The sequence below is a fragment of the Oncorhynchus kisutch genome, linkage group LG17, assembly GCF_002021735.2.
Source record: "Oncorhynchus kisutch isolate 150728-3 linkage group LG17, Okis_V2, whole genome shotgun sequence".
Classification (NCBI taxonomy): Eukaryota; Metazoa; Chordata; class Actinopteri; order Salmoniformes; family Salmonidae; genus Oncorhynchus; species Oncorhynchus kisutch.
In genome coordinates, this window is record NC_034190.2 from 68,979,662 (window position 1) to 68,991,968 (window position 12,307).

Sequence of the window (12,307 nt, forward strand, 5' to 3'; positions counted from 1 at the left end):
TTCAATGCCAATGATATGCCATTCATTTTTGTCCATTTCAGGGGGGTATTCCCTTACACTAGTTATCACAGCCACAAAGTCAAAATTGGCTATATATTTATATATTTTTGTAAAATAGCTTTTTTATGGTTAGGCAAAATGTTAGCAGTGTGGTTAGGTTAAAAATCCAATTTTAACAAGATAAATAGTAGAAATAGGCTGGATTTATGACACTGTGGCTGTTGTTACTAGTGACGACCGAATAGATGTGCTTGTCTGAGTCCGTGAACTGTATAATTGCAGACTACAATTAGAGGCTTTTTTTCTGATATCGGCGTTTCTTGATGTCAAGTTACACCCATTAATGCTCGCCATTGGTTCATGGCCGTTTCTTTCCCTTTTGGGGGGGACAACAGTTGTTGACAACTGTAGCTAAGCCTAACCAACATCATTTTCTAACCTGCAACAATGTTATCTTAACGCCCATGTCAAGAAACGCCCCCAAATGGCGGTCTGCAATTACACCATATTGGAGAGGCCGGGAAAATATTGGGGAGTGGAGAACACAAACGACTCGTAACGTTGCAGAAAAAGACACCAAGGTAGGAGCTTAATCACTCCAAAATACAATATTAAATTTTATATAGCTAGCTGACAATCTTGTCTATTAAGTTAGTAAACAGACCCAGTTAGCTGGCTTTGCTGTGTGTCAAACTGGAGAGCTAGCATTGTCAATGTAACGAGCTAACGAAGCTGCTGAGTTGAAGAATGCAGTGATACGCGGTGACTACACTGCAGTCTCGGATGGTTTTGAAAATATTTACAGTAGATAGCTAGCTAATCCAGTAACGCAACAACTACCTAACAGTTAATTTAGGATTTTGCACATTTATAAGGTTATTTCAACAAAGCGAGAATAGTAGCTAGTTCGCTACTAACTAACGTTAGGTGGTCTCTAGCCCTAACTATCTAACGCATTACCTAGCGACATTCCGTAGGTAAGGTGGTACCCGGTCAGCTAGTTAACGTTAGCTAACTAAATCAATGCACAACTGCCAGTAATGTACATAATTAGCTAAGTGAGTTACAGTAGCTAATTAGTTTGCAATGCATAAAATGAGACATTGCAAATGGGGTAGGCTAGCCAGGAAAGGCTAAGATGCAGTCACATAGATGGTAAAAATGAGTTTTTAGGCAACATTAGCTAACGTTACCTCTTGGGACTTGACTAACTAATTTGTCAAATGTTTGCTTTTTTTCTCCCTAGAAGTAGGTCACGTTAGTTTCAGATGGTCTTTTCCAGAAGCTGGCACAGAGGAACGTATTACTATTGGGATGCAAAGTGTTTTAATGGGGTAGTTTACCCAAATAACATGTTTCCTAACCTTTACTGAGAGGTATTGTCTGCAAGAGACTAATATATCAGATGTGTTAACTAAGTGCCTTGCTGTGGAAGCCCACATAGGAATGTAACAGTGGTTTGGGAAGGGATTCAAAAACATATCAAATGGTTTACTCATTACATGCTATTAATCTCTAAAGTGGTTTGGTTGGTTGGGTCAGTGAGCACGAAATAATTACAATTTAGCAATTAAACACTGTAGTGATAGATGTGCAAGTAGAGCTACTGGGGTGCAAAGGAGCACAAAACGGGGAAAAAAACAATATGAGGATGAGGTGGGTGGGATATTTACAGATGGGCTATGTGTTTAGCGAAGGCCAGCCACCTGGAGCATACAGGTCACAGTGGTGGGTAGTATATGGGGCTTTGGTGACAAAACGGATGGCACTGTGATAGACTGTATCCAATTTTTTGAGGAGAGTGTTGTAGGCTATTTTGTAAATGACATTGCCGAAGTCAAGGATCGGTAGGATGGTCCGTTTTACAAGGGTATGTTTGGCAGCATGACTGAAGGATGCTTTGTTGCGAAATAGGAAGCTAATTCTAGATTTAGTTTTGGATTGGAGATGCTTAATGTGAGTCTGGAAGGAGAGTTTACAGTCTAACCAGACACCTAGAATATGTGGAAAACTACAAATACCTAAGTCAGAACCGTCCAGAGTAGTGATGCTGGACGGGCGGGCAGGTGCGGGCAGCGATCGGTTGAAGAGCATGCATTTAAGAGCAGTTGGAGGCCATGGAAGGAGAGTTGTATGGCATTGAAGCTTGTTTGAAGGTTCGTTAACAGTGTCCAAAGAAGGGCCAGAAGTATACAGAATGGTGTTGTCTGCGTAGAGGTTTGATGTATACAGAGAAAAGTCATCCCAAGAATTGAACCCTGTGGCACCCCCATAGAGACTGCCAAAGGTCCGGACAACAGGCCCTCCGATTTGGCCAGGTCGATGAAGACAGATGAACAGTATTGTCTTTTATCGATGGCGGTTATGATATCGTTTAGGACCTTGAGCGTGGCTAAAGTGCACCCATGACCAGCTCGGAAACCAGATTCGATAGTGGAGAAGGTAGAGTGGGATTCGAAATGGTCGGTGATCTCTTTCTTAACTTGACTTTCGAAGACCTTGGTAAGGCGGGGTAGGATAGATATAGGCCTGTAAAAGTTTGGGTCTAGAGTGGCTCCCCCCTTGAAGAGGGGGATCTCAGACGATATGAAAGAGGTTGAACAGGCTAGTAATAGGGGTTGCAACAATTGCAGCGGATAATTTTAGAAAGAGAGGGTCCAGATTGTCTTGACCAGCTGATTTGTAGGGGTCCACATTTTGCAGTGCTTCCAGAACATCAGCTATCTGGATTTGGGTGAAGGAGAAATGGGGGAGGCTTGGGCATGTTGCTTTGTGGGGTGCAGAGCTGTTTACCGGGGTAGCCAGGTGGAAAGCATGGCCAGCTGTAGAAAAATGTTTATTGAAATTCTTGATTATCGTAGGTAGATGCAGTGGGCAGCTGGGAGGAGGTGCTCTTATTCTCCATGGACTTTACAGTGTCCCAGAACTTTGAATAATAATCATGTTTACATGGACACCTCTGAAATCAGGCTACTGATGATGGGACTTTTGATAAATGCAGAAAATTGCTAATCAAAATAAACTTCATGCCATAGTGACCATGTTATTTTGACGAATACTTTTTGATTCTGAGTTCGGACATAAGGTTTGTATGTGAACTAAGATGAATACCTAAAAATCTTCACTTCATTCCTGCATAAGAGGGAGGTTTGCACTACTGGAACTCCAATTAAGCTGTTTACATGTTCTAATAATTCGAAAGATTGATCAGAAAACCAAGTGATTTAATCGGTGTATGCTTACTTCAATTATTACCTTAAGCCAATTAAGATAAGCAGAGTAAGGTGTTTACATGACTGATACCATACTCTGCCATAGTTAGTTGAATATCGATTTATTAGTGTTCATGTAAACGTACTTACAGTGTGGTGTCCTTTTTGATTACACACAGCAAACTTAAAAAGCTGCCCAGATTCTAAACATAATCATTTTCTACATTTATTAGGTCTATTCGTAAGGAAGCACACAGCCTGGCGTCATTGAGTCTCATGTGGTATAATTTGTAGTCTCTGCAGTCCTAACAACTTTGATCAACACAGGCCCAAATTTCCAGATTGTGCCCTTTATCTGTGTGTTTTGTGAGTCAAGACCCTGCAGCACTGATTGAACTACAATGCTGTTCACAAGACAGTGGGTTGCCAACATCTTGTGTGATGACCCTTGTAAATTTGGCTCAGGCTTCAAAAGGACATCTTATTACAGTTTCATAAATTTGCTAGTCTAAAATTCTTCAGGTTTTAGAATCGAGGCTAATTAATTAAATATGTATTGCCTGGTCCAATTCAGTGTTTTGACTAAATCAACACATGGTGCGTAATCTACTAGCACCATCCCTCTTGATAAACACAACGTGTCCATGTCTTGGCTTACTTGTTGACAGTGCTTATGGTTCGACGTGTTTAAAGGTGTGGTGGCATGCTATGAAATGAGTGCCTGACTGTGACATGAAGGGATAATGAAAAGGGTGTGGATTTGCATAGTTTAAGTTTCCCTTTCCAGGACTGCTGAGTCAAATGGAAACCTAAGTGGGAAACAGCTGGCCCATAAATGACTCCACAGTTTGCTGAGGGTGGTGTTCAAGGTTCTCAAGTACTTGGCATGATCAAACTGATTATGGACATTGCGTCTGTCAGCAAGTTAACTTGGCATATTGGCTAGTGTCAATATGTATTGCTAAAACTTCATTGTGACAAGCTATCTGTATGTCTGATTTTTGAAAAATCCTAACTACCTACTCTACTATTACAAATTCAACATGATCTCAGAGTACGTTTACATTCACACTAATTCAATATTAAATTGATTATGGCAAATGGCCAAGTATGACGTTAGTCGCGTAAACGCCTTACTCTGCTTATCTTAATCAGCTTAAAGTTCAAATCGAAGTAAGCATACGCCGATTTTAAACACCTGTTTTTCTGAGCAATCTTTCTAATTATTAGGACATGTAAACACCTTAATCAGCGTTCCAGAAGTGTATTTGAATGTGCCTGCACCGGTAGCACATTCCTTCCTCTAATGCACATAGTTTTTCCCCCGAACTCACTTCACTAAGTATGCATCTTAGAAATAGTTTTCACATGCAAACTTTATATGTCCAACTCTGAATCGAATAGGCTTCGCAAAAATAACATGGTAGCTGTGGTAGAACGTTTAATTTTGATGGGTGATTTTCTAAATTTATTTAAGTCCCATCAGGTAGCCTGATTTCAGATGTGTCCATGTAGACAGGATTATTGGAGAAATCGTTCATCTTCCAAAGCATGAAAACGTTTTTAACTATTATTAATCTGGTTATCCACAAACGTATTATTGAGTGCATGTAACTGTACTCAAAGATTTGTAGGCCTTCATATGATTTGTTTTGGAGGGTTTAACAGTTATTAGTTTAGTTAAATTATTTTAAAACTGCATCACATGCCGCATGTCTAGGTCAGATTTAACTCACCCAGAGGAACTAAACTAAATCATGATTAAAAGGTTTCTTCGACTGCATTATAGCGAAACTGAAAATATGCTGCTGCCATGTACAATATTGAGTCCAGAGTGTCTAGAAGGATGTCCCAGACTGAGTAATTTATTTAAATCTGTTTTTCATCACGTTTTATGACTTTTGAGCAAAGGAATAGTTTTTTGTGAACGTGCATGACTATTTCCAGTTCTAGACCATGCACATGCATTGTCGTCTACATTTCAAGGCATTTTCCCTAGAATAGTCTAGTTATAGACTTAACAGCACCAATGTAATAGTTCTTCTCTGAATATGCTAAATGTTACAACCATTTTATTTTGTGTACATTTGTTGGGCAATATTAATTATGAACTACTAGGTTTTTTCTGTCTGTTCACCTTAGGTCATCTCATGCAACTCTTTCTAATCCTCTCTCCTTATGACATCAACCCAAGACAGTAACCTTATTTCTGTCTCATTTTTTAAGAATTGGATCAACTTTGGGGAGAACGGAGAAGAAAAGTTGAATCCAAGCCGACGTGGTGGAGGCCTGATCTGCCCCTGCCTCCTTTAACCCCTCCCACTGCCAGATTTGTGAGCCTTTGTTGGCATCCTGTCTGAGGGGAAATCAAGGAGGAACATTTCTACACATGAAGAGCTGAAGTCTCCATTTAGGAAACTAGTTCAAACTGAATATCTGGAAAATAGTTTTTATTGATTTGTTTTTGACTTGAAGAGCTGTACTCTGGGGCACTTATCAGCTGTGACCTACTTACTTTTTGGATTAGTGGAGTTACAACATGGCGAAGAAAAACAGCCAGAAGGGTATGTATGCTGTCATTCGTCTCTGCTATTTGTTTTTAAAAACAGATAAACGAGCATTGAAAATGCTATAACCAGTGTTGGACTGCATTTTAATGTTGCATTGTAACTTTTTGGGTGACCCCTGGCCAAATTCACATAGACATTTTAGTTATAGATCTTTAATTTTCATTGAAAGCAAGTCTAAGAAGTGGTAGATCTGTTCTATGTTCGCTGTTTCTATGCTTCCCATTAAATTTCGTCTTTGCATCTTTTAGTTTTGTACACCAGCTGAAAATACAATTTCTGGTTATGGAAAATATATTTCACAGCGGTTTACATGGTACAATGATGGTCTCCACTATACTTGCTTGTTTTGTTACAAACTGAAATTAGGCAAACTATTACAATTTTAGCAACCAGGAAATGGTGGAGAGATTTCTGCATTGTGCACCATTAAATGTGTGAAGCTGATTCTCAAAGACACTTAAGTCAATCGGGACACATTTTTATAGGCCCTCCCTTGACCTAGTGATTGTGTCCTCCTAAATAAATGTTTGTAAATGGTGGAAGTTTAATCTGCTGCTCTAACTTGTGTTGCTGTATCTCCCTGCAAGAAGCAGTAGCCTAGCCCTAGATATGTTTGGTCATGTCAACTCATTGTCATGCCAAACATTAATTGGCACATCATATTTGGCATGACAAGGAGTTGATACGATAGCACACAGAGCTGGCATCAGGCTAAATAAGCAGCACTCAACAAATTGACATGCGATTTAATCAAGTGGGTCTGTTTAGGCCATAGACTCATCTCATAGTAGGCAGGGCAAACCTGTTTTGGTGATTTCTGGTAGGCCTATATCATCAAAATAAATAATTCACAGCATGTTTTTGGACTCATGTTTATGCGCTGTTGAAACTACCACAACTCAACCACATGGAAACTGGATATATTTTTACATCACTGGTTGGAGGGCAACCTGCAGAATAGTCAGGTACTTTTTGGAATGTTGCATTTTGATACGGGGGCCACCAGAACAGAAACGCAAATTTTTTTCTCACTCCCTCCTAACGATTATCCCGTTGAAATCAATTACGCAAGAGGGGGGAGATGAGGTTCCACATCCTGTTAAAACTAACACAGCTAAAAAAAACAAGGAATCTGGGAACAAATCTGTACATCACTGGTTAGAGGACAATTTTAAAGAAGACTGCTAACTACATGTTGAAGTGTTGCATTTTGTTTCAAGTGGGTCTCCAATGCAGTAAGTATAGCATAACACTTTTCCTGTTAATCACTTCCATGGATATCACACTGAAATCAATAGAACAAGGGGCAAACGTTTGGGGTGTAGTGCTGTTTAAACTAACGCTATTCAAAGGCCACAGGGAAACTTGGAATAACCTATACATGGTTGGTTAGATAGAAGCCTTCTATAAATTCTATCTATATTTTGGGATGTTGATTTCGTGAAGCTGCCATCACGGAAAAGGGAACAAACGACTTTTTCTCTTCAACGAATCACGACCCGCCATATGACGTGACAACAGTTGGCTTCTATGTAAGTGAAGGTTAGACTTTGAAATCTGTCTATTTGTGTGTGGCCAGCGACTTTTTATATAGTGACCATCATGAATTATGACAAGATATTGATCTGCTTTAAGCAATTGATCTTGTCATTGTGTTAACTATAAACGTTTGTAGTAACATCACCAATCTGAGGTAAAAAGCATATGTAATCCCCCCCCCCCCCCCCCCCCAAATTTGATGTCAAAACATCAGCTTGTGTAATGTAGTAACCCCTACTGTCCACGTCAAAGGAAAGTAGAGTAATTATACATTAATTAGATATGGCAAAATAATGACATCTTAATTTACATTTTAGTCATTTAGCAGACACTGTTCTGCAGAGCGTCTTAGTGCATTCATCTTTAAGACGCATATCTCAGTTCCTCTTGCTGCTCCATAGGCAAATACCTTGGTCTTGAAGTGGATGCGAGCTTTGACTGGAAGCCAGTGAAGTGTGCAGAAGAGCTGGGTGACATGGAAGGTTGAACACCAGGCGGGCTGCAGCATTTTGGATAAGTTTCAGGGGTTGATTTTAAATAAAGCAAATGCGTTTTTTTTTATACCCCAATCACATTTAAAATTGAACCATTTAGAGATGTTTTTTTTCTGTACAATTTAACCAGGTGCTCTAGAAGAGCGTCCATAGGGGCTGAACGTTTGACGTCCCTACTCAAAGCTATGAACTCCTGGCAAATTTCTATTTTAATATCTGGAGGTTGCATGGTGGAAGTCCCATCAGATTTTCCTGCTCTGCTATTGTACTGTAGACAAAAAAAACATTGACTGTCTCAGACCAAACATCATTGCCACTGCTGCTTTTGGCCAGAACCACTTTTGGAAAGGATACATTCTAAGACATCTTATTGAGGTAGAATGGATCCTTTCAAACACAATAGTTGAGAGAGATGGAAAGCAATTTGAACTGACATTCATGCAGTCCACATTGGATAGTATATACCCTTTTAAAGGTTCAAACTATTCTAAGATAAAGTTAGGCTATTTCATGAACTTTCTGAAATAAAGCCATCCATTAAGGCTGTTGCAGAGTACTGCAAAACTGTCTTCTGGCATTCTTTGCTCATGCCACATGTCTTTGGGTTGCAGCAACGCATCTGTTTCTCATCTCATTGAGCTTATTTTGTTTAGGGCGGTATTCTTATCCGTCTGATGCGTAAACCCCTGCTTTGCTGACTCATTCTGTTTCTAGAACTGTACATCCGTTATAACCTGTTCAAATTCAATGCAGATCTCAGATCATTTTGGGCCAGTCCAGATGCTAAGATTTCTTAAGACAAGTTTCATTTCTCTAGGGTTATTAGTTATTTTTGGTTCTATCCTAAATAAAGCCCATAGAAGTGATGTAAAATCTTTAGGCCTAGTCCTCAAGCACCTTATTAAAAAAGTTGTTAAACAAGTGCATATTTTACTTAAGAGGTCATCAAGCAAGCATCTTCTCATTATTCACCCAGTAAGGAAATGTCCAAGTCCTCCTGTCATCTGTTCCACATGATTTATGACAATCCCTGTGTTCTCAGCCATGGTTGACTTTCAACACAAATACCTTTGAATGTACAGGAATGACTAGGTATGAGGAGATCTTTGTTTGAACAAATGATGTGCTTATGCATTTACAACTTGTTTTGCAAATAGACCTAGGTCCAGCAAAAAACTGAGATTCCAAATCCACATTTATTTTTTCAAGCAATCTTCTCTCTCTTTCCCCCCAGATACTTCTGGTATGGTGTTCGACACTAACTTGAAAATGGTTATGTCCCAGGGAGGGACGTTTGAAAGAATGAAGGAGAAGGTAAGGACTGAAAAGGATCATACACCAAAATATTTCTCTCTAGGTTTGAGTACATTCCAATTGCATTGATTTGAATACAATTCCAGTTTTGCTAGGATGGGCCTCTTTTTATATCTGTTGTGTAAATTTCACAGTAAAAAAGAATATGTACGTCTAAAATATATGATTTATAAACATGGCGCATACCATACACATGCATGTTTTCCATTATAAAGCCTTCCTAAAACTTGTGTGTGTATGAACTAGGATTATAGCCTCGCCTGAAAAATGGCATCATTCACAATGGTGACAATAACACCCTTTATTTGTTGTATAATTTGGAACTATTTGAATTAGTCTATGGAAGTTTCTAAAAATAAAAAGCAATGGTTAATTTTATCACAATTATGTGTAGGTGTGGGTGGAATGTTTTGATATTTTGCCATGACTTCTTCTATTCAAATATGCATGCTGACTATAGCGAGTGCCATACACTGTCCTTGTATTCTGCAAGATTAATTATATATTCAAAACAATTTTAAAGTAAATGCTACATCCTAGTGTTTCCTCTGGAGAAAACAAAAATGCAGTGGGGGGGGAAGGATGTAAAGGTTATTTTAACATATTGGTCCATGCATATAGCCTATGTATGATCCATATTATCAGGTATGCAATAAGCATTATCACCTGTAGCCCAATTAATGCAGCATAGTGGCTAGAAATAAATAAATTGGGTAAATTGCCTAGATCCCAAATGTAGTATTTTAACTAGTTAGTATCCAATTTATTAATTTGATGTCCTATAAAACTTGCATAAACACAGTAAATAGAATGTAGGTCTACCTGTTAGGGTCACTTGGGTAACACGGCTTCTGCCTGTACTTCTCACAGAAACCACTTTGTCACAATCCCCCCCCTCCCCCCAACACTTTCCCTGGTTGCCACTTCTCTTGCTCAACAAAAAATGTAATCTGCCCCATCACTCCCCAAAAATTATTTTGAGCTAGGGTGTTTTTTTGTTGTTGTTTTTTACCCCAAGTTACCCTACAATTGACCCATGTTACATTTAGCCCTACTCTTCCCTATGCACTCAGGGAAAATTGGGTAACCTGCTTAATTATGAAACTGCTAAAATATGGTGCAGGTCACGCATATTTCGGAGAAAATCGGAGATCGCTCTCTTTTCAGTGGTGTAAAAATACTAAGCAATTGTTTTGCAGGATCTGTACTTTTGTATTTATATTTGACAACAACATTCCTAAAGAAAATGTAGTTTTCACTCCATACATTTTTCCCTGACACCCAAATGTACTTGTTACATTTTGAATGCTTAGCAGGACAGGAAAATGGTCCAATTCACACACTTATCAAGAGAATATCCCTGGTCATCCCTACTGCCTCTGATCTGGCGGACTCACTAAACACATGCTTTGTTTTGTAAATTATGTCTGAGTGTTGTAGTGTGCCCAGGCTAATAAATAAACAAGAAAATGGCGCCGTCTAGTTTGCTTAATAACTTTTGATACTTAAGTATATTTAAAACCAAATACTTTTAGACTTTTACTCCAGTAGTATTTTAGTGGATGACGTGACTTTTACTTTAGTCATTTTCTATTGAGGTATCGTATTACTTTAACTCAAGTATGACAATTGGGAACTTTTTCCACCACTGCCTCGTAACAAAGGCCATTAAAACTGCTGTTTTCCCAGTGATTACAAGAATTGTTGTGCATTGACTGCTTGTCAAAATGCATGTTTCCTATAGTGCTCTTAAATTGAAGGAATATAATTGAGGAATATCTATCTCGCATAGAACACACAACAACAAGCCAACTAGGTAAATATTCTGAACAAAAACAAAAACGCTATACGCTCACTACGCAAGTTGCATAGGGCCCCACAAATTACGCAAGGGCCCTGCCTCCCTCCGTGTCAAAGCGGGTGTCAATGTTTACAACTTGGATGAGAGGATGAAGCGGAACTATCCTTCTGGTCACGAAAAGAGAAAGAAAGGAAAAAAACACAATGAGTGAATTGCGGGAACAGCAATCAGGTAAACCTGTTTTCTCCTCTCCACGTTTGATGTCGGCAAATAACAGTAACGTTAAGTTGATGTGCTAGCTTGCAGTGCATCTCTTTAGTCTGTCTTGCTAACCTAACTGGGCAGTGCATCTCTTGGTCTGACTGTCTTGCTTGCTCTCCAGCCACTTCCAGGGCTGTGTTCTGTGAATTTGTGCCTGACAAAAGTGAGTGAAATACAACTATTTATTATGTTTGATAAATGACAACGGTGTTTATAAACTGCAGCTCGGAAAAGATAACCACGTTGCGCGTGAACATGCACGAAATGAAACTTGCGCTTTCCAGTCCAGACAATATATGAGTGTGATGGCACTCCTCATAGGCGCACATCATTTTAAAACAAGACAATGATTATCTAGTCTCACAGTCAAGATTTAGTTACAACTCTGGACTAATGCAAGATGGAAAGTAATGGATTGACATTGACTATTGATTTATATATTGAATTTTAAATGTTGATTAGCTGAGCAAACTGGGCAATATGGATGCACATCTCTCAGTAAATAATAACCATCAACTATTCAGCCAAGCCATAGTATTGTATATTTGAAAATGTATAAATGGAAATCTGGGGGAGCCAGTTGGAATGGGCTTGATGCAGCTGATAAAATTAATAATATTGTTATCGATAATTTACAGGTGCTATGCTTAAGTTTGTCAGTAGAGGAGATGCTGGATCATCAGCCAGTACAAGCACAGACTCAGTTGATCCACATCCAGCCTCAGTAAGTACTGACACAGACCCAGTACAGCTGGCTTCAGCAAATACTAACACAGACCCAGGTGAAGTACAGGCAGCCTCAGCCAGTACTAGCACAACCAGAGGTGTACAGCCAGCACCAGATACAAGCAACTCACCCTAATAGAACAGTTGCTGCTCCACCAAATGACCCAGCAGATTGGCCCCAATCTTAACAGACTTTATGAGGACTGAGTTAGTGGGCAGAGGTCCATTCCAACCAGGACTGGATTTTTCGTACCGTAAAGACAAGTCTAGAAGAGGTTTCCATTCAGGCATATTACAGAGACAGCTGTCAAATGGGGAAAAGATTACCAGGAGCTGGCTTTCATACTCAATCAAAAACAACGCTGTGTATTGGTTTTTTGTTTTTGCTCT

The 12,307-nt window shown here is 39.3% G+C and overlaps 1 protein-coding gene across 1 annotated transcript in view; it reads left to right on the forward strand.

Annotated features, from left to right (window-relative positions):
* Window positions 1-455: 455 nt before the first annotated feature.
* LOC109908196 (spermatogenesis-associated serine-rich protein 2-like) overlaps window positions 456-12,307 on the forward strand; it is a 30,357-nt gene continuing 18,505 nt past the window's right edge. Inside the window, exons 1-3 of the mRNA XM_020506743.2 lie at window positions 456-581; window positions 5,439-5,776; window positions 9,050-9,129. Coding sequence (XP_020362332.1) covers window positions 5,752-5,776; window positions 9,050-9,129 — 105 coding nt within the window. The 5' untranslated portion in view covers window positions 456-581; window positions 5,439-5,751. The remainder of the gene's footprint in view (window positions 582-5,438; window positions 5,777-9,049; window positions 9,130-12,307) is intronic.